At 39.1% G+C, this 23791-nt stretch overlaps 1 protein-coding gene across 2 annotated transcripts in view; it reads right to left on the reverse strand.

The window, feature by feature from the left end:
* The window catches only part of COL3A1 (collagen type III alpha 1 chain), a 53911-nt gene extending 30654 nt beyond the window's left edge, over nucleotides 1–23257 (reverse strand). Inside the window, exons 1-4 of one of the 2 annotated variants that reach the window (XM_064452031.1) lie at nucleotides 23017–23257; nucleotides 4461–4666; nucleotides 2626–2664; nucleotides 1900–2025 (exon numbers count right to left, since the gene is read on the reverse strand). In XM_064452031.1, the coding sequence (XP_064308101.1) occupies nucleotides 1900–2025; nucleotides 2626–2664; nucleotides 4461–4666; nucleotides 23017–23095 (450 nt within the window). In that variant the 5' untranslated portion in view covers nucleotides 23096–23257. The remainder of the gene's footprint in view (nucleotides 1–1899; nucleotides 2026–2625; nucleotides 2665–4460; nucleotides 4667–23016) is intronic. The other variant, XM_064452029.1, reaches the window with a different exon arrangement.
* Between the last annotated feature and the right edge of the window lie 534 nt (nucleotides 23258–23791).

Raw genomic sequence — 23791 nt, forward strand, 5'->3', positions numbered from 1 at the left:
TTAGCTCCCTACGTTGTGTGTATCCAGCTTTCATCTTGATAGCTGGGCCTCAGCTGAGCCAAAAAATTACCTCTCTCCTCTTCTGATTCTTGTTTGACTCCTTTCAAGCTTCCCCCCCCCGCATTTTCTTTATCAGCCTCTTTTCTGTTGGCCTTAGTTGTCACTCAAGGAAGTTGATGAAATGTTTTCTGTTGCACTAAAGAATGCAACAGTTTAACAGTTTATTATTAGTCTCCTCATTTCTTTCACCTGTCATTAGTGAATGTCTCATTTCAGAGTGTTTTGTAGCAAAAATCTCTTACTTATGTATAAGTCTCTCCTTCCCTGAATTACAAATTTTGTTTTTTACCTCATGCATGGGAACTTACACATCCTAGAAAACTGAGCATTACACTTTTTCCTAATGCCATTTACCATCTTTCCCTTTCTCCCTTCCCATTCACTATGTCACTCCAAATAATTCAATCATTACTTTTGAGCCCAAGCAGCCAAGCCTCAATTATTTTGACAATTTATCTTGAAACAAATGGAAGCTCAGCCCAAGGCATGGAGTGAACACATGTCCTGTGGGCCTTTCTGAGGGCAGATAGCATCTTTGACACACCCATTTAGATAAAACGTTGTTTAAAAAAGGAGAAAACTATAAATTCTACAGTCAGATTTTCAAGGAATTAACCTGTAAGCCTCTTAATTGGCATATGCTGATTTTATTATGCAGATGTTAGCAAACTTAGTTGAATAACATGGCATCAATGCAGTTTATTCATTAATGGCCTGTAGGTGGTTGATCAGGAAAGGCTGAATATATGCAGTTTTCTGCCTGATAACCCAAACTGCTGTGGACCTAGTTGCTTCTCTGACCAGGTACAAGACGACTCCTGTGCTAATGCTGTCAACCCTCTTGCTGGGATCCAATAGCATGTCTTTGATACAGTGTTGGAGTGGGTGACTAATTCAGCCTATCATCGTCTCCTCTCTCTGCATCTGCTAACCACAACCCAGTAGCTCTCTTGGCATGTTATTGTGATGTCCACTGAGACTGGTTAAGCAACCCATGGGTGCCTCCCCCAGAAACTCAGTCCTTCAGATATAATCCCTTTCAGAATTAAGTAAAACCAAGACATCTTTCCTCAGCTTTTGGCTTACCTGGTAGTGGGAAGCATACATGGAAGCTATAAATAGTGACCTATGTTCAAAAGCAGCAATTGTTTTAACATAAGATTTTTAAAAGTTTTGTGCCAAAGCAATCCCATCTTGTAAAGCTAGGCTTGCTCAGTTGCATGGGAGATAATGTAATTAACAAAGCACTAGCTGTGGCTCAGGTCTCTTAACAAATCCAACTGCACAGAAACTTTAGTTCAAATTATCTCTCTTGCTGCCCAACTCTTCAGAAGAAAATTCAAGATTCAGTGGGCCAGAAATAAAGAGGGAGCATGACAAATAGTACTTACATGGCACTTCCCTGCAAGCAGAGAATCTGTGTTTTGGTCTAGTCTCCTGGGAATGTTTCTTTATTAAACATGTATTGGGTAAAATATAGGAAAGGAAGTCAGTTCCCTAACCATTAAGCTTGAGGGGATATACTTCCTCCTGCACACTTTCTTTCTGGTCAGATTAATTTCTGAGTTACATATGTCCTGCATCAGATCTGGCTCCAAAAGTTTTTAAAAATAAGATAAAACAGAGATTTAATTGCACTCTAGACAAATTTTGTGGACAAACCCTCAAAATCACAACAAAACCCTACCTACCACTCAGCTGTGTTTTTCAAAGGCTCAAATGAGAGACAGATGCCCCCGAAAGGAAAGTAGGTGTGAAGGTGCAAGGGCTAGGTGCCTACAGTATTGCTTTTTATGCTTATGAGCAACAAGGTAGAAGCTGAATATAACAATGACTTACGCCTCCGTTTATAGTGGGACACGACTGGCAGATCCCAGGGGCGCCAGGGGCGCCAGGGGCTCCAGGACTTCCTGGCTGTCCTGGAGGCCCAGGGGCACCGTTTCTGCCTGGGAGCCCAGGAGGACCCTGCAAAGACACAAACAGAGCAGATACAGCCATCAGCCCTTGCCTCCAACTGCAAGGGCATCGCAGGATGAATCCTTTCATGTGTAACAAAGTCTGTGAGATTGTGGTGGGAAACTTTCTCTGCTAAACATAACTAAGACCACAACCGAACATTCAGGAAAGACATAGACAGTAGACAAAATTCATATATGGAAACACTTCTTAGTTGCTGGAGCCTTATTACTGCTGATATTTGATCAAACACACTACAAATATTAAACAGGTCAATTCCTGAATCTAAAATTATTACTGCTAGTGGAGTCCATAGCTTATGGGGTTTTTTTTTTTTCCTACTGGGAAGAAATATAACAAAAAATAATAATTGTAATACAGTTTGGACTAAACTTTCTCTCTTTCTCTCTGTTTTTCCAGTTTAAATTTTTGAGAGCTCTGTTGAAGCTAAAGGGCTACTTCAGAATAACTATATGGCACAGTCCTGCAGACAGTGCAGATATCAATGATAGCTGGATATCTCAGAAGCTTGAATGGGATATATAGCGCTATAGGAATTGGCTCCTGATTTTGTTAATTTCCTTGGGAAAGAAAAGAAGCTGCACTTACAGGGTCTCCTTTCGGCCCTCCATTGTGTGGAGGAGAAGGCTAGAAAAAAAGGAAAAGTAATTACATTTAGAAAGAAAACCAAAATACAATAGAAAACTGAATATATATATATATAAAACAAGAGGAAAACATATTTAAACATTGGAATATAGATTTATCAAATGAATTCCATTTATTCTTATTCATTATATTTAAAAGCCGTGGGGTTTTTGGTCAATCTTTCATTTACATTTTCTCAGTTCATCCATAAAGCTACAGCTTTCTTGTAGGCAAAAAAAATGGCACTAGTGAAGTCAGTAGAGCTTTGCCATCGAGTATAATGAGGACAGAAGTCCACTGTGGAGAGTTGTAAGGGGCGGTTTTCTTGTATCCTTTTAAGTCCAGCATGTTAAGTGTGACAATGTAGCTAATTTTAATTTCTCAGATCTACTCCTCCAATTCAATAATTTTTCAATTAATAGTTCAGTTACACATCTTGATTCTCAATTAATAGTTCAGAACAGTTTTTATGTATTCAGCTGCTAGTAGTAGCAGAGAATATTCAGCTGAAACTATCTTGGATCTTTCAATATGGCATTTCCCTATATACCATCCAGGGTCAGCACGACAGCTTCCAGTGGGCTGACCAAACTCATACATATCAAAGACAGAGGCTGGAGGAATTAGTCCACATGTCCTTTATTATCAGGAACCACAGAACTGATAAAAGAGTCTCTAGAGTCAACAAGAGAGGGAGCTGTGCTTATATCTCCAGCATGCTTGCATGTACCACTCATTTACATCCTGAAAACTGTTCATTGAAGTAGCTCAGGTAATTCCAGGTAATCCTGGAAGCAGTAGAGTTGCACTAGCATGGTGAAACTAACACTAGGTGATGTATTTGTATATGCCATTTCATGTTTAAGCAGGTATACTAAAGAGGCACAGAAATACATCTGCTCCCTTTCTCTTCCATATACACATCTCTTTCACCCTCTTTTACCTTCTGGATAAGAATCTTCAATGTGCCTGTGGAAATCTATGTACTTTAACAGAATCTCATGGACCTTAATCAAGGATGAAATGTTCAGATAACCTTAGTGCTCAGTATAGATGGTGCTCTCACTGAAGCGGTTTAGGCAGGGGACTTGGCATGAACTAACATTCTTGATTTTCCTGAGGTTAAGTTGCTGCAACTAGTTTAGATAATGTTGGTGTCTATAAACAAGATGATGATAAATTAGGGATGTAGGGCTTGAATCACCTTTCCTTTACAGGGCATTAAGTCAGCAATAACTCTGCAAAAGGAAATTTACTCTGTGATGATGTAGCACTGAGTTGATAAGAAATGCAGACTCTCAGTGTGTTGTGAAAATTGTCTAACTTGCTTTGGCATTAGTTTCATGGATACAGACTGAGCGTGTAGTCAACAAATAAGCTGTTTGCATTATACCTATGCTTCTCTGTAAGATGAAAAATGTAATGATTAGTTGTTGCCCTCTGTCCCTTTCTACTATTTATCTGTGCCTTTTGTCTGTGTAAAACTGGGTTGAAGGACTTCATCCTTTCAGCTGCATAGCCCAAAGGACTAACAAGTATTTTGTCAGATCTGGTACAAATTCTCTGACAGAATACAGAAGTATTCTTGAATTTAACAAAAAAGATAGAACTCTGTGAAAGCTTAAGCTGATTTTTTATCTGATCTGGAAAATTTTGCCTGTCCTACTTATTTGCCTAGAGTCAGAAAGTCAGAAGCTTAGCATTTAAAAAAAAAAAAGTATCTAAAAGAAAATGAATGGAGACTGACATGGATCAAGGTGGCAACACCAAAGTAACAACATTGAGAGCAAACTTACTGTTGCAGGTTGTGGTGTTGTTTGTGGACAAATTGGACAGCACTCTCCAAAGGGAATCTCTGGGTTGGGACAGTCCAGCTCCTGATCATCACAGATGATGTCATCGCAGAGAACAGATCCCGAGTCACACACACAGATTTGGCATGGCTCTGGTTTCCAAACATCCCTGTCAGCATAAAGCTGCCCAAGATGGGTACATCCTGCGACTGGAAAGAAAGACAAAATAGTGTTCAATATTATTTCAAATGTGTTTTCCAAATCAAAGATGACTAACATGAAAGCTGTTGGATAGTCTGTTTTGTTTTCTACTGTAATATAGTTTATGCATGTGAACTAAAAGGCTAAATATTTCTTTTCAGACACTGGGAGGATCTGTTACATTAAATGCAGAGTCTGCTCTGAATCTATAAAAAGACATCAATGGAAACCTCCTGGAGCTGATCCAAAGACCAATTAAATCTGTGATAATCTTCCGTCTCAAGTAATTTTAGTGTCAGACTGAGTTACTGTGTAATTAGCAACTGAATTCTCTGCCGCAGCTAAAAAGAAAATGTGCCAAATCTCTCAAACAAGTGTATCATTGCCCCCCATGTGCCAACATGAGCACTCACACTTGGATGTGGAATAAGTCATCTGTCAAGCAGGAACTCTTGTCACTAGAATCTTGCATTATTAGTTAGCACCAAGTGTTTTTAAAATGGTTTTTTGAAAGCCAATGTATGTGATACAGCTAAAAAAATGTTCACATTAATTGCCCAAATTGTTTGCCATTAATGTGTCATCTGGCCCTCTCAAATGTTACAAGCGTCCATATTTTCAGAAAAAACATTGTTCATCTGTAAAATCCATGGCTTTGTGAATTCCTTCCAACAGCTATTCTACTCATCAAATTTGTTGTAGATAATGAATTCGAAGAGACTGATGAAAACCAGCATCAAACATTAAATTTTGGGTTTGTATTTTCTTAGAGAAACAAGATCCAGGAACCTGGTCATTTAAGCAACCATGAATATGAAAATAACACTACAAAGTTATACAAGTTCCTTGTAAGTTTTGTAGAAGTCTCAGATTGCAAATAGAAGTATCACTGAATATCTTGAATAACCGAATAAGATGTTTTCCATGAATAATTCAAAATATTTACTTTACAAACACAAAATTCTGGAGAAAGGACTATTTGTGTATCTACATCATCCTTAAAACTTTAGTATCAGAATAAGTTATCTACTACACAACACCCTTCAAAAAGGAAAAAAAAATGCCAAAAGATGTAATTCAAAGCTCTGACATTAAAATTATCACTGGCTCCAGACAGAAAATTCTGAATGCCATCAAATTGTCGTAATGGTCATAATTACATAGTATGAGACTGAGTCCAAATTTATGGTGCAGTCCATTCCTATAGGTTATGCAGTCCCTTCTTCCTTTCTCACTTGTAACATCTTTCATCTCTGTTTTTTCTCTTTTCCAAGACTGAGGTAAGAACACTGGTCTCTTTTTCCTCTTTACATGCTTTGTTTTTCTTTCTGTCTGTATTTGTGGGTATCTGCATACCCACACCCATGCTCTTTGGCATATTATCCACTGGGATGTGTTTCCTCCCTTCTCATGCTTCCGCTTCAGTCCTTTTTTCTCTGTTAGGTTTCATCTTTCCCATAACACATAACTTCCCTTTTCATCTTCCCTGAATCCTCTTGTCTTTTGTACTTGAACAGTTCACCTTCTTTACTGCCATGTACTCAGCTGAGCTTAGGTTTTTTGGACTCTGCTCCCTTCCCAGTGTCTCACTCAGCTGCTTTTCCTTGTCTGTATTAACCTGACTTTTTCCTCTATGTCACCCATGAAATTCATCAACTCCTTGTATGTGCTCTGTCAGGGTAATCGGGAATATAACCAAGACCTCCTGGCTCACTGAGTGGAAAACCAGCGTGCGGGTCTCAGAGCAGGGTACTGCATGGGACAGGGGGTCTTTTTTGCCAATTTCAACCCCACTACAGGCTTCCTGTGTACACCAACTTAGGTTACATTTGCACTTCAGCTATAAAAGAAGCAAGCAGGAAAATGTTGCCTGGTTTTGACTACCAGCTTGGTTAGAACAACAAGATCCAAAAGGTTTCAAAAATCCTTTCCAGACCTTTTCAAGCCAATATTTTTTTCTGTGCTTGATGTCAGCCTGGGATCCATTATTTCATCCTCCTTTGACAACACAGAAAATCTTAAAATCTGAAACAGTGCAGCAGCGTATGAAAACTAATCCCCCTCAGACATTTTCTATCACTTAGAAATTAGCTTTTTCCTTTTCCCTTCACTTCTCCACCTTTTGGGCCTCACCAGAAACTTCAGGCCCTGCACAAGGAAGGTGAATAACTCCTTATTTCCCAGACAGTGTCCTCCTCACACCCAGCATGACACAGGGTCATGGCATCAGATGCTGCTTCAAAGGACACTGCCTAACAGGCAGTATCTCTGAAGACCATCTAGACATCCTTTTTTTTAGTCTGACAAGCTAGATTTAGTTTCTAAAACAGTTGCTTAGCTTCCCAGCTCTCACACCACAGAATCATGTCTGTGGATCCCAGTTAAATAAGCTGATTCTCTGCTTAATTAATTGCTGACTGTTTCTGCCAGAAACATTTTCCTCATTTAACAAACCAGGATTTCACTGTGGGCACTTAGGGAAAAAACAATCTGCCCAGCCTTGTAAAGAGTTATGACAAAAGTTTCCTGACAAACAAGAAGGCTGAAATGTATTTTAAAAATTAGATGTGCAGTGTTATGAATAAAATCTTTTTTACTGTCTCTCATGACTAGTGAAAAAAACCTGAATTATAAAGCTGAGCAGCTCAGTGTACGAGTCGCTTGCTGTATACAGGAAGACCTCGAAAACAGTATACTGTGGGAGGCAGAATACCATCAAAGCTCCTGGGGGCATTAGAGCTTGTTATCCACCTGTAAGGAGCTGGTTGGATACACCCTAGAGAGCATGGGTGGACAAAGGTCCACTTCACCTGAGAGCGATGCACTCAGCTCTCATTCTGCTTAAGCACTTCCCAGCTACACAGGTTAAAATGTCCTTCTCATTTACAAACATAATGAGGAAGGGAAGAGATGATTTTTCATTAGTTTAGGACAAAACATAGTTTATATATAACTGTTAAATAAAAATACAATGATATAGGTCTAAAAGAATTAATACTCTTACTGTGTGCACATGTACAGTTATATGAACTGCATAGACATATAAAAAATGCATACTGTACACATACTTCTGTACCCATAAGATGTGTTTATTTTTAATATTCAGATTTTAATCTCTCTGTATCACTCTGTTATAATTTCAAAACTACAATTTTTTTTAAACTATGTGTTTAAGACAGCAAGGTTCTTATTCACTAGGAAATCCCTATCCAAGAATTTGCATTTTCATATGTCATTTTTTTCTTCATCCTTACTTCATTTTCATTGACCTGTTTTGTTATTTCCAGGGACATGATCCTGCTGCCTTACAGTGAAGAGAACAGTGTGAATGGGGAGTAAAAAAGGGCCATCTTTTCCATATTTTTGCACTGCAGGTTAGAAAATGTGCTGTTTTCAAGACAGCTGCTCTTTTCTGAAGCAGAGGCTTTTCTCAGTGACTAATTTTTCATGCTGAGAATACTCACCTTTCCATATTTTAGTCAACAATATTGATGAAAATAATGGAAATTCAAAATATGTCACAAAATGACTGACATAATTTTACAGTAATAAGGAAATAAAGCAGATTTCTCTGCATTTTTACAAGCTCGTCATTCAGTTATTCTACAGTAGATGGCATCATTTAACAGAAAGAAAAGCCAAAATTGGAGACATCTGGATATAATGACATTTATATTTGCCTCTAACTTTCTGGACATTGTTAAATGAATTAAGAAATAAGCTAGGAGAGCTGCAATGAAAATCATTGCAGCCTTTGGCAGAATGAAAGTATTAAATAGGTTTCCAAAGGAAACTTACATCTGGGAAGACTTAGTCTGTTCAAGACACCCCCTTTGTGCCCAGATGTAGATCTATGTGTCAGCATGTTATGACATAATGCATTTTGCAATGCTCATAAAGATTAAACGTTAGCTCCAAAATCCTTTGGAAAGCTGATTTGTGCTAAAGCACTGACAAGTAACATATAGGAATAATAAGGTTATAAAGAAGTTGACTTGCCGCCTTCTAGGCCCACAGTAAAACAGTCACCTACTTGCTTTAGCCAGCTTTTCTTGCTGATTCCTAAACGTATATATTAGCCTAAGATTTCAAAAAGTATTGGAACTCAACAGTATTTGCCTATGGCAATGCAAAATCTTATTCTTCTTCCCAAAGCCCTAAATATGGTACCTATACAATACTTCACTTCTATGGCAGTTATTGCAATGTTTGTTGAAAGCTGTGTCAATCTCTAATTCATTGTACAAAACATTAAAGTTTAGTATTTGGAAGGCTGAATAACTTTGCATTTATGCTGTTTACCGAGCACTCACATTTTTAAAGACTTTGCTGTGAGTAGCGTTTCCCTGGACCAGCCTAAAAAGTGAAGAAAAGAAAAAAAAAAGGTAACACAGTCTTTGTCATATGCTGGTTTTGAATTATTTCCCATTTTCTAAGCAGACTAACAGCTGTATGTAAGCAATCCAATAGGGAAATCTGAAATGAAAATCACCATTTAGTCTCCAAGGACCTGTAAGTGTGGTGTATAAAAAAGCCCAAATGTGTACAGGGGGAAACAAATATGGTTGTTGTAGGCCTGAAGGATGACAGATGTCATAAGGGACATAATCCCAACTCCAGTGAGGTGAACGGGAATTTGTTATCGAGTGCTATGACCTGAGAAGCTGACCTGTTTTATAGTTGCTTTTGGCTTTGCATTTGTGCAAGTGCTGTGATCACGACTTAACCACATTTATATGGCAAAAGGAAAATATCTCCTAATAGTATCCTCAAAAACCACAGGCTTTTCCACTTTGGACAAAGCAAGTGTCCAACTATTGCATTAGCAACAGACTCACATATCCCATTTGTGACTAAATGGTTAGAAATTAAAGAACATCTTGAACTTGTCTGGTTCTGCCTCAGAAAGGGCAATAGTCCACACAGAGGTGACTCACGATCCTCCAGCAGCCACTCAATGATGCCTTGGGAAGCAAAACCAAGGAGCTTTGATCTGTGAGAATCTGATCACAAACACAATGAGTCAAGCAAACAGTTTTTGATGTTATTTAAAGTGAATCTGGTGACGGCTAAAGCACTGAGATGAAGGCAGCCTTGCCTCTGGCTTTGACTGGATCCAAAGTCTGCTGAAGCTAAGAAGGGTCTTTCTGTTGCTTTTTATGGACTTTTAACTGTATAAAGCCTGTTCCTTACTCTGACTTGGTTTTGGCCATTTGCTTTACAGGATGGCTACTTCGAAAATTGTTTTTACGTTTCTCCTCTAGCAAATACATCTATTTAGTGTGTATTCCAGCACTGCTTTATATATTGTTTAAACAAAGGACAAAGTAGAAAGGAAATATATTGTTCATTCTCAATGGAAATGCTGTAACTCTCCCCTACACTTGAGTAGATGGAGGAATCAACTCCAGTGTCTGCAGCATCGTCGCTTTCCATTTACTGAGCAGAAAAGAATGCCATGGCGTCTACCTCAAAGCAAATGGTTTGGGCTCCCTGTCTGGTATTATGATGATGTTTATAAGAAAATCAAACATCCTTGTTCCATCCTGTGATCAGTAATGGAAACAAATGGACTCTCATAACGAACTAATTGGTTTGCTGAGCCAGAATGGCCTGGTTTGTCCGCATGTTCTCCTGTCAGGTAACACTCAAAAAGTCTGAAATAGTGTCTGTTTCATAGAAGTCAGGAAAAGGGGTGGAAACATATGAAAAGAAATAGTTTAACAAAAATTTTTTTTTCAGCTGCAAGGCCTACAAACAGTCTCTCAGCTGGAATTGTCTTAAAACAACCAGCTAACTAATGGAATTAGTTTCACATGGTGAATGAGGACGTAAGGGTCAATTTGGGCATACCTACCTATTAGGACATTTTCAGATTTAATGGTACTGATGTAATATTTTGTAAGGCTTGTCCACCATTTGATTGGAGGTATCAGGAATGACACCTCATTGATGAAACACTTAAATGCAGGCTGTGAGAGGTCAGAGTGGGTCCATCTTAAAAATCCTTTCCTGCTCTGTGTCCTGTAGGAGGAAGAACTACTATCAGGTGGAATGGAAAAGGAGTTCACAGAATTACGAAGTTTCACACCAAAAAGGATAGCTACATCATGTGCTCTCAGACCAAAACTGAAGCTTTCTTACTTCTCGGGATGCTTGTCTGCCAAAAAAGCTGTTGTTTGAACAGTTCTGCCACTATGCCAGTCTCAGTCATTTTCCTCTTTACTCAGATACAGAGCAAGAAAGAGAAAGCAGCATAAAAGAATGCTGTTAATCATAATACTGTAATTGTCTGTCAGAGGTATTGTGGGAAGGAGACACTTTCACCGGCAATTTATCGAAAAGGCTGGATTCTCAGGCAAAGGATCATTATGTCATGTAGTCAAACTGTCCTTGCTCTGAGACCCACCCAATCTGACTTTCAGATTACAAAATGGAAAAAAAAAAATCCAAACCCAGGCCTGCACTGGTACAAACAAGTATCTGCATTTTAAACAAATCATTGCTTGTTCTTTTCATTCATCTTTATAAGGTCCAAATGTTGCAACTTTTAGAAATTTTAGAAATATCAGGGTTAAAAAATATCCTTACACCATAATTGCTACCAAGTAAAACACAAAATGCCTCTATTCTTCTTGCAGATTATTGGCTTTTTCCTAATCATTCAAAGTGTGATTTATGTTAAGAACTCTACTTTTTCTCCTTTATCTTCAGAGGGCTGCTGTTCTTCTGAAAGGTAATATGGTCTAACGTAGCTGAATCTGTCACGTTGTTCTGTCTCAACATTTATGTTTCACGGATTGGTCTGTCCAGGCACTCGCGTTGTCATCCCTGAATGACATTCTTCATGCAACTTCTAAAGGGCACCCTGCCAGATAAGCGTTGCTTTGAAATAAGAACCAGCGATATCCCATCAGTAATACTGTTACGCAATAGCCCTACTGGCTTCAGCTGGTGTCTGACATGAAAAAAATGGCAGAAGAGTTTTCTTGTTTCAAAACTGCTAATAGGAAAATAAAAGTGCAAGGATGGTTTTTTTTGTTGTTTGTTTACTTGGTGGGGGTTGTTTTTGGCAGAGCTGTCATTTCAAACTGAGTCACATGAGGGGCAGGATAGAGCAGACTGCTGTACATCTATCACCTTGCTTTTTTTGGGGCATTGCCCAGAGGACTGTTATACCTGTTTCTGAACTTATAAAAGTAATTTTGAGAAATACATCTGATGGATGCAAGAGATGGCTATACTCTTTTTCTTACTATTAATTCCTTGACAACATCAGGGCCTAAATTGTTTTTTGTAAGGGAGGAAGATATTCCTCATTGACCAGCTGTACTGAGGCGTTATTCCGGGATTTCCTCTCCAAAGTCCTCTCTCAGCAGTTTAACTCTGTAACTCAGACAATTATATTTTTACTTCCGTCTTCTCAGTAGAAATAGACCTTTTTTGCTACAATCTGCAGAATGTGTGTCATTCATTCCTGATGAAGGGTAAACGCCGCCTGAGCAGAACCTCCCTTGATTTTACTGGGCTTTGGATCAGACCTAAAGAACATCAACTTCCAATTATTCTTGTGGGAATTGAAGATCTTCAGTGCCTGACAGATCAAACCTTTAATAAAGGTAACTGCATTAGAGCAGAACAATCAGTAAGTTAGAATTTAATCTCAATTCAGTGCGTTCAATACCTTTTAGAGGGATCATTGCATAATTTTTCAGCCACTCTTCTAATTATTGGTAAAATGCCTATGAGGTTTTTCCATCCCCTCTATTCTTACATTACAATATTTTTTGGCACATCACTTTTTGTGCCATTTGGTGTCACTCTAAAAATAAGCAGCAGGCTGCAATCACTTTATTTGTGGCCATCCCGTTGTAGTGCTGGCATAAATTCTCACTGCTCTGGAGTAATCTGATTTTAATGTGCTTCTTGTCTTTAGAGTGAATGATGCCAAATGGCATGAAGGCTTGTGCCTTAAACCAAGAAGAAACTGATATAAATTCAAGGTCTGATGTGATTACTGAAGATTTTATGGATTTATTAGTTTCCTTAAAGATACATCCTACCCACTCCTTGGGCAGTCAGTGAAAACTTCTACAGTCAGAGTCCAAGTGTCAAGGTAATCTTAATTTTGAACACTTAAACACGTGAACACTTCCAATTTTATTCCATTAAAAGCTGGTCTAACATATTTCTAAAGAAAAGCAATAGCTTCATGCTCAACATTATTAGGATCAATTAATTGGAAAAATTACCAAAATCCAGAACAACATTTTGTCAGGAATTAAAAAAAAAAAAAAAATCACCCCAAGGTATATCTCAAAGACAACACTTCTGCATTGCCAAATTTATCTAGGACCAGGAATAGTTTATAATATTGGAGGGTTCTTTGCACCATTTCTTACAGTAGGTCTGTCCTGGCAAGAATAAAGGAAAACTGGAAAAGTCGTTGTGTACAAGCAAGTTTCCCAGACTGTACAACCAGTCTGACAGATCCAAAGCATCATGAAAGTGAGATTCAGCTTCTGAGCCACTAAGTGAAAGGGAACCACTGGAAACTGATAGTTGTTACAGCTTGTTCTACATAGCAACTTGTATAAAACACTGAACTGTAACTACTTAATTCAAGCTAATTTCAGCTTCTCGTAAGATAAAACCCAAAGGCTGTGAGGGAAAAAAAGTATGATTTTTGTTTTTCATTGCCTAACTTTGTAATTAAAACAATTTTTATCAGGTGATTAAAGTTTCAAGTGGGACATGATGTTCTCTTTCCCCTTAATTCAGTGAGAGGGCTAACAATTTTATGCAATATTTTTTCTGTGGTTTTCCTTGGAAGAAATCAGCTTGACTCAATGCTTCTCTCCTGAGACTGAAACAGATGGGAAATGTAACAGTGCAGTATAGTACATATGGAAATATTCTTTATATTTTCAGATATGTTGGGACTCCATGGCCATAGTGAATTTACATGAGAGATGAGTAAAGCAGCAGGGGGTCAAATTCTACACTAACATTACTCCCTGCAAAATTTTATTGATTTCCCTGTAATTTCAGAAGTTGGAAGTAAATGAAGGGTTTGATTCTTGTATTTCATATTCCAGTGATGGATTAAAGAACTCTGGACTATTGTCTAAAGAAAAGAATCATATCTTTGGCTGCCAATAAATTAGTTATTTGTAATTCAGAATATTGGGGAAGGGAGGGATTCTGAATGCACAGAGCATCATTAACCCAGTTTCATCTGCAAAACCGTTGGTATTCATTCACTCCTTATTCCAGTTTGTACTAATTCACCCTTCATCCATTTTGGGCAGTTGGTTAATTACAGATGGAAGTATTTGAAATTCTTCTTAATCTGCCTCATAGAGGATATTAAATGGCTATTTGTACACTGGTTACAATGTTCTTATTGTCAACTTCCTAAGGCTACTAAAGTAAGTATTGTGAGGGTTTTCTCAGGGTACCAAAGACAACTTTCTTAATTTTGGGGCCACTTTTAAGCATCAAGTTCTACGTCTATTTTTCAAGCATGAAGACCTAATCTTCCTACCTAATTCCCTTGTCAGGTGAAAATCCGCACTTTTGGTGCGGTGAAGAGCCTGCAAGCACAGAGCTGACTTTTATTAATATCAGAGGTCAGAAGCATTGCTACTGAAGCAGCTCCCTGAAGCCTGGCACTCATTTAGCTCTCCCTGCTCTGTGCAGCAGCAACGTCTGCTGGCAGAGGGAGAGAATGAACAGTGCTGTGTAGCAGAGGAGGGCTAGAACGTCTTCAGCAGACACAGCCAGATCCACCAGAGTTTATCTGCCAGAGTCCTTAAAAGGTATGAGTGGAAGAGCCTGAGCAGAAGAACACCTGATAAATGAGGAGGCTCTATACTTTTTTGATTCTCACTGAAGAAGTTTACAACACACTTTCTCTCCTCAGCTGCTCTAACAGGAAAAGAATCAGTGGGACCTAAACGCCTCTCTTCTTTCCTTTTTCTTTTTTTTTCTCCCCCTCCATGTTTTGCTGTTGTGTTCATACAAAAAAGAGGGATCTACAAAGCAGACCACCCTGCCAATGACTAAGCCACCAACAGGCTTAGAATATTGTGTAAAGAATCTTCAAAATGTCTGAGCAGATTTCAATTACCCTTTTCAAAGATTTGCAATTCCCACTACACAGCCTATTGTTTGCTTTTACTAGGACATTCTTCTCTTAAACAGCTGGCACAGAATGACTACCGCTCTGTAGGGAAACAAGCAAACACGATTTAAAGCCAAACAAACAAAAAACCATAATTTTTTTTTAAAAGAGCCTCTAATGAACATAGAAGTGTTTTCTAAGATAATATGAATTCTACTTTTGCTGCTTATAGCTGAAGGAAAGCATGGGGGATGCAGTTCATTCTCCTTTGATTCTCAGTGTGGCTATTATACTGAGCATCAAAGGAACAATGAGCGATGCTTCCCATATTTTCCGTTAGCTGTGTTTGGGTGAGCAATTGTTCCTCTTGAGTCTGTTTGAAAAAGGAGCTGCAGTTTTGCCCTTGCCTCTTTTCCTAAAAGAAAATGGAAAGAAGGAAAAGAGAGAGAAGAAGAAGAAACACAAAGGGAAAGAGTAGAGGTAAAGAGATGTTTGCAGCAGACAACCTTCTAATGTACCGACTGGTCACTGGCCATGAATTGCGGGGAATTTCACCGGGAACTAATTATACCCAGAGGATTTCCAGGAACTACCAGTGTTGGATTGCTGTGGGAAGTAGCTTCCAGACACAGATCATCCTTTCATATCTCATGCTGCAAATGTGCATGGGGTGTTCCTGTGAGTCTGCTGCCCTTCGCAGCGTTGGTGCTGGGAATAAAGCGGTGCCTGAAGCCACCATGGCAGCCCTCGGAAGGTTTGCACATGGAAGGAAATCTTTTGCTACCTGGCAGGAGAGCAGAGGTTCCTGTGCCACCCTCCAGGGTGGGATGCACGGTGACTGAAAGAAAAAACCAGCAGCAGAAAGGGATGTGTCTCCTGTGGCCGTGGACAGCTTTGTGTTATGCTGAAGGTCATTCTGGTACAAACTCAGCTAAAGTCTTAAATCTACAAGTCACATCCTCTATTTCTTAAGAGTCATTTGGGTGCCCCTTTAGCTATAAGAGAAGGCCTAGGCTTTCAAAATAACAAAACACATTCAGCCTTAAATATATATCTTTCCATTATCTTTACATTCTTCCTGTTCAATGTCCTGTGCATGCTTTCTCCTCCCTGGCAGACATTTCTTCACAGAGCACTTGTGTGAATCAAAGCAAGACAAAAATGTGCAGACATGTTAAAGGAGGTACGTTTTCATTCTCATTCTGATAGTTCATTTTTAAATGAAGGGTTTGACGTAAATGAGGGAAAATGGAAGAAGTCTCTTACCTAATCTGAAAGGAATCTCTTCTGCTGTACTTTCACTAAACAAAGCCAGAAGTCCCAGAGCTGAAGTTTATCCAAACTAAAGCCAACAAACGGTTGTTGTTGAAGGGGTTATATCATGTTTTCCATTGTCATTTTGACATGAAACAGGCAGAGCCTTCAACTTTGCAAACTTGGAGACAAGAAGATTGGCTCTGAAGTGAAAATAAATAAATAAAAGCAGTGCTTGGATGTAGGTTAGGTTTTCTCAAAGCAAAATGGAGAGAACCTTCCCTATGAAATACAAGATGAGAAAAATAATGACTGCTTGAAAATATAAACGCAAAACAAAATTTACCATGCCTCTGAGTGAAAGATGTATTGCTCTACAGTCACCAATGGAACTCATTCCTCTTTGCACTCTACCGGCATTTAAGATAGTGTAAGGACACTTATCTCTGTTATATTTACAGAAGAGACTTTCTGACTCCTGTAATATGTAACTTTTTACTGCCTCTGGAGATTATCAGTTCATCAGCCACAGCCAGGAGAAATGTAAAGGTTAATCTTTGAAATAGTTATACAGTCTCAAAGCAATTTGAGAAATATTAATGGCATGGTCCCTACACATAAATATGGGAATCTTATTTCCCTGAAACACAAAGTGTCTGACTGTGCTAACTAGAGAAAGATAAGGAAATTCTGTGGCAATTCCTTATGGACTTTTCCAGGGACAAAGCATCTCTTGTCAGGGAAGCCATGGAGAGGACAGGAAGTAAAGCTTCACAAACTCTGTGCATCAATGGAAGAACTAAAATCCATAGAGGAGAAGTTGTCCTGCAGCAGTAACTAACTGAGAGCACTGGCACCTGTATCTAGTAGCAGAATGGCCATGGGAAGCCAAATGCAGCACCTCTGTAACAGAGATCACATTGCCATGAGCAGTACAGCCCCAGACAGACTTCTTTCTATGAGGAATCCACTGGATCCCCTGGGTTAGTGTTGGGCAGCATACTTAGGGCTAGGGGCTGCAGCATTTTTCTGCCCCCATCCACACTCCCCTCAACAGCCTGACCTGCAGGTACAGAAGCAAAATAAACACTTCTTGCATCACAATTGGAGAAGGAATCACATCTGTGCCCAGTTCTCCTTCCATACAGATATACTATCATGGATGTGTCAAAGGAGGGGCAGGTTAGTAAAGTATTGTGGCACGTAAAATACTGACACTAAAATTTTTGTTCCCTTTTGGGTTGAAGGTTATTTATAATCTGTCAAAGCCAAAATCAGAACATCTCAGAACTGTAGACATACAGGTGGTAGGTACTGAACTCTAAACCATGTTAAAGTTGTGCAATCTACAATTTGTCAAGTTACCACAAGGAGAATGAGCTAACAGTTGTCATGCTGAATCAGAAAAGATTTTATTATACTCTTTTCAAATTTGAGTTTTATTTTTCTGGCTGTTGCCAATAATAAATTGAATGTTGCTCCATCACATCAAATTTCTGCAATGATGTGGGAATCTAATCCAGTTATTTCAAGACCAAAAAAACACATTGTGTTAATAACATCTCTTTACTATTGCCAACAGTTTTCCTTTTCTTAGCTGAGATCTTTTGCCTAGTCTCTTCAACAAGCATGACTAAAGGACAGCATAATCTGGAGTATTAATGGACATGACCATTGTACTGACTTCCACTTCTGTGGGATTTGAAGAATTATCACTTCTGTGTTGGTTTTGGCTGTGAGAGAGTTAATTTTCTTCCTGGTAGCTAGCATGGGGCTGTGTTCTGGATTTGTGCTGAACACAGTGTTGAGAACACAGGGGTGTTTTCGCTATTGCTGAGCAGGGCTTACACAGAGTCAAGGCCTTTTCTGCCTCTCACCCCACCTTACCAGAGTGGGCTGGGGGTGCACAAGGAGTTGGGAGGGGACATGGCTGGGACAGCTGACCCCAACTGACCCAAAGGATATTCCACACCATAGGGTGTCACGCTCAGCATATAAAGCTGGGGGAAGGAGGAGGAGGGGGCGATGTTTGAAGTGATGGTCTTTTGTCTTCCCAAGTAACAATTACATGTGATGGAGCTTTGCTTTCCTGGAGGTGGCTGAACACCTGGCTGCTGACAAGAAGTTACTTATTAGACTGTCTTTGTCCCAACCCATGAGTTTTCTCACTTATACTGTTCTGATTCTCTCTCCCATCCCATCATTGGGGTGCAGTGAGTGAGCAGCTGGGTGGTGCTTAGTTGCCGTCTGGGGTTATACCATGAGAACTTCAGCAAATTAAAACTTGCAACTGTTACAGCAGCTGTAGCTTGTGCTTTTCTCCAGATTACTGACCTACCATAAAAACATCAAGAGCAATACAGTTTTCATCATGCCTGTCTGCCTGGGAAAGCACGCTTTGTTATTGTTTTTCCCTACTGGTAGGCTGTACCTTTCAGCTCTGAAAAGACTGCTTTTAATCCAAAATGCTAAATGACAGTCTGCATCATTTCCAGTTCTGACCTATAGCATTTTTTTCCCAATTATGAAGCCAGGTATGTCCCATTTCCTGCACATTTCTGATTAAAACAAGGTTTGAACAACATTAACACATGACTGGGGCAACAACTAATAGATCTATGTCTGCCTCGTTTATCAGCCAGTATGTGAAACAAAAAACTAATAGTAACTCACTATTTCTTTCTCTTGAATAGCATTAATTAAAACTAACACCCAGCTGTTGGGCAAGGCTGGCATCAGCTAAGATTTTGCAAGTGACACCTGGCTGCCTACTGCAAACCTCAAAACTTTGGCAGAAGCTGGAAGAGGAAATAGGATCTGTTTGTAATCTGCAGCACTAAGAAGGGAGCAAATGTAATGACTCTGAGGCATCAACAGTAATATTCATGCCAGAGACAACGCCCTTCTACCTCTGTCTCTTCCCCCTGTAATAAAGCAGTGGATGTTTCCAACTCCACCTCCTCTTTTAAAAAAATCAGTCTACATAGACTTGGTCTCAAATCAAAAACAAATCTGGAAAATAATGAAAGGGATATATAATGGTCTCATGTTCCTAAGGCTAATGCCTTCCAGGGATGCGTGATCTAAAATGTGTTTATGAAATTTGTCATATTTCCAAGAACATATATATATAGAGAGGGGGTGGATTCCCCAAGCTTTCATTTAGCATGATTTTTCCAGACTAGAAAGGAATGTTTCAATTTTCCTAAGAGTAACCTTGCCTGCCATCTGCTTGGTAAAAAGTTAAAAAAAATGGAAGAAGAGTGGAAGACCCCTGATCTTTCACACCTTCACATAGTCCAGGTTACTTATGATGGTGTAATTATCTGTTGGAACACAGACATACATCATCTAGTTTTACCTTCAGAACTCTGGAGGGGGACTTTTCTGTGTTACCAAAACCTCTGAGGAAAGATAGTTCTGACTGTCATTAGCATTACTCTTAAACTAGATAATTTATCAACAAAGACTATGCAATGTTGCATATAGGTAAGTGATAAAATGTCAGTCTTGTAGTCTCACAAACAGGCTACATCTGTGCAGTACCCATCTTCTTAATTACCTATGTGATATTTTCCACTTAATAAAATAAGAATACAAAATGGCTAAGCCAAGCAGTTTACTGGTTTTCCTAAAATATCATCCTTCTTTTCTGTGGGATCAGAAATGGGGGCTCAGCATAAAGAGTTCTTTGCATGCTGCCTCCTGAAACCTACATGTAATGGTTATACTTAATTTTAAAACTGTAATTTGCAACTGAAAGTAATATGAAAGGTCAGTAAGTCTTCTCAGAGATATTTTAGGATTCAGTCATTACCTTAGAAATGAGCTTCCCAACAAAAATTCCAAGATAATACTTATATTACAAGCAAAATACTAAATTACATCACAGCAAATGTATTTGGAATAATAATGAAGGGTTTCTAGCTGTGCTCTCACACTGATTTTAGAGCAGCAGTGTTTTCCTTATGACTTCAGTGAAGTTCCTCAAGGACTATGGGGTGTATATATGAGAAGTGTCACGCTCCAGGTGACTGAGGTGTCCTTTATCCATCTCAGATGCAGCTGAGACAGACCCAAATCCATCTGACCTCCCTTTTGGCACCAATGTAAGCAGAGCTGTGCATGTGCTTCCTTTGAGTCAGCGGAAACCGCCAAATACCTCCAGTTTGTCTAGCTAAAATTTGTGCTGTCTTCTGGAAGTAGCTGCCTTGTTTGAGCCTGCAAACTCAAGACAAATGGGATAAATGTAAGCTGTAAGGCTAGCAAATCCTTGCACAAATTTTTCTGGCTGGGTAGAGGATGGATTTCTGTCCTAAAGAAGCATTTGAAGTTCTTATACTTTTTGGTAGTTTAATATGCAGGATCTAAAGGTGCCTTCAAATGGTGGAACTGAATACACATTGTTAGAATCTGAATCATCTGTCATATCTGAAGCACCAGCTTCATGTCATGTCAGCCACCAGGAGGCATTTTATCTTGAACATGGTCAGGGCTTGCAAACGTCTTATGTTAGCTTGACATATGTCAGAAAACCTGAATTGTGTCAAGGGGATTTAATTTGCAAGCTAAAAGCATCCTAGTGAGTTACCAGGACATACAGTTTTTGTTCATGGAAGTCATAGAAAATTCCTTGCTCCACAATATCCAGATCCTGGGCTTTTGAAAAGGTTCAACCTGAGGCTGTACTCAACTCTCCATTCTTAGCTGTTACAGCAAGACAAAGAAACACATAGCCCAGAGGTACATCTGAATGTCCTAAACTTAGTGTATACCGAGCAGTTTCCTTAATATCTTGCCAAGTCTTGTCTCCTGGCAGGCTTTCCCAAGGAAAATTTTATATTGACTTACATTTGATACTAACCATATAAACATTTTTCTTGACAAGAGAGAGAATTTTAGCATGTCTGGAAATTCTCTTCTGAATCATGGAAAATTTGGCTTCCCAGTCCATCGCTGCCCTGCACACAAATTGGTGATGCTAATAATCAACTCTTTCAATTATTATTTTCTGTGAGAAAAGCATATTCAAATGTGTGGAAAGGAACATTCCAGAGAAAGGACAGAATTTGATATTTTAAGGGATAGCTACTGTTTTATCAGTCTCTCTGTGTAACCTCATCCCTGTAAGTAGTATGGAAGTTAGCCCAGTAAGGAAATGTTACTGCACCATGAAATTGGAATGTGTCAGCGAAATGAGAATACTCCCTCACACTTCATTTGTATATTGTTCCTCTACCCAAAATTTACCATTTCTTGAGTCAAATATGTGTTGCACCTCAGAAATGTCCAGGGATAAGACCAGAACGAAGGAAAAGACCTGGCAGTCAGCGTGGATTTGTTTATTGGGAGAAACAAAACTGTTGTTCCTTCTTTTGACATTGGATGGTCCCTTCCACCTTATCTCTCTGAAGACATATATATATCCACATACATAATGCATATTAAATATAAGCAGTATGTATATTATTTGCTGCTGCAAGCAGGGAAAACTCACAACATACTTTTGCTCAAATTTTAGATATTCTTCACTGAGAATTACTGAAGAGACATTTTGTATACTGGAAAAGCAGAAACAGAAAAGCATCAGTTCACAGTATTTTACGTTTATTCTCTACAGAACATCATCATATGCACTGGGGTTTTTTTCAGATACTTTACTTCACAAGGCTTAGCCTGTATCTGTATTTGGTGAGGGAGGCTGGTATTTGGGCACACTGCTGTTGCAGACGATGTTACCTGATTTGCCCATGCAGAGCCCCCTGGGCTCGAACTGCTCCACTGCCAACAGCCTGCTGGTGGACTCACAGTCACCCCCTTGGCAGAGGTGCCTTTCCAAGTATGCTGAGGCAGACAGATTTGTCATCAAATGGATAAAGTAATCGTTTTCATTATTTGTATCACACAGACTAGGGTAGGGTGTGGTTTTAAAGGCATTTGGCTTTCCTTTGTTGCACTACTGTTTATTTGGCTGCTGCTTATCTAGTTATTTGCAAAGTTATTCATTGCCTTGATGCAGGAATAAATACTTTGCAGATCTATTATATTTACAAGTAAGAAAAATGTTTTATCTTAAGGAAGATGTGCTTTACAATGTCTGGCAAGCAGGAACAGAGCACATCCAAAAAAGGTCAGCTGTACTTGTGGAATGTCATCTGTTTAACTTAAGTACTCACATAACACTTATCTTCACTCTAAGTTGAATTATGGTATACAAAGTATTTTTCCCCCCTCTAAATTCCATGTTAATTCAGTTTTTAGTGTTCTTGCTTTCTGTAAACATGCACACACATACTTGCATGGACTCCCAGATACCATCAGCTGCTGATCAGCCTCGTGAGGGACCAAAGCAGACTGCAGATGCACAATTCAAACTATTTCAGCTGAGGGAATTAATTTACCATCCTGCTTTATGTCAAAGTAAAAATCCTGTAAGCTGACATATTTTCACATATCGCTCTTAAAAACTGTTTCATCAAAACTGTGGGAACTCTTTTCCGCATGCAAATCATTTAAACAAACCCCCACGCTGCCAGTGGAAAACACACAAGTACAAAGGAGAACTCCAAGTAAAAAAGCTGGAAGCAAAGACATATTGCTTGTGACAAATAACTTCTAGGCAGGACAGAGCTAACAGTACAAATGTTATTCCAAAAATTAAAATAGATAGTTTAAAAACTCTCCGGTGTCTGTAACAGGAAAACAAGTAAGAACAAGAACAAATGCAGCTAAGGCAGACAGCACTGTACAGTCCTTTTAACCACAGAATAAAGCAAAGGGAAGAGAAACCTTTGGGATGGTAATGCAAACTCCTGCAGCTTTCAGCTTCAGCATTAAATATCTGACTCTGCTGGATTAGTGAAGGAAAAGTGTTCTGGTGAGATTTGTGAATACACATTTCTTACAAGTGATTAAAATAATTGGTGAAAATAAAAATAAAATAAAAACATTAAATCATAAGAAGCTTGAATTACTCACCGTCTTGTTGTGCCAAAATAACTGAGGGTTGAAACACGGCAAGAATGAGCAAAGTTACTTTTTGCACAAAGCTCATCATGTCTAAATATTAGACATGAGACTCTCTGTGCAAAAATAAAAATGGGGGTGGGGGAAGAAAAATCTATTCAAAATAGCAACATCGGTTGTTCCCTGCCCTTCCAGCACCGGGCCATGTACAGAACTCAGCCACAAGCATTCCCCAGCTTTGGCCTTAAATAGGAAAAAAATTGGCTTACTTTACTTTTCCACCCCCTTTACTGAAACATGAGAAGAAGACCCATCCCCTAACAGTAAATGAATGATTAATATTTCTCTTGGCTTTACAGAAGAATAAAGTCAACTAAACAAGATACACAGCACATCTGGAACTTTTGTGTGCATACGAAATGCATGCTGAGACTGTATATGAATAGTTAGTGTGCGCTGTGTGTGAGATATATGCACGTGAAAACAGAAATCCTGTGGTAAAGCCTCTGTGGTAAAGCATTTTTTCATGTTAATTAGGAGTTAACGGGTACAGCCCAAAGAGGATTTTAAATTCTTAGTGCTGCCTAACAAAGATAAAAAGTAAATACCTGATGTGACCACACAAACTGAAAGAATCCCGGAAGTGGAGGAGCAAACCTGGGTATTTCTGCTGATGAGCAGAGTTAATGAAAGGGAGGCCTGCAAACTGCCACACTTCTGTTCCAGTTCTTTTCTCACCATCTCTGCCTCACCCCATGATTTTGTGTAACCTGGGGAGAAAGCAAAC

This window comes from Phalacrocorax carbo, chromosome 5 (assembly GCF_963921805.1).
Source record: "Phalacrocorax carbo chromosome 5, bPhaCar2.1, whole genome shotgun sequence".
In the NCBI taxonomy this organism is placed as follows: Eukaryota; Metazoa; Chordata; class Aves; order Suliformes; family Phalacrocoracidae; genus Phalacrocorax; species Phalacrocorax carbo.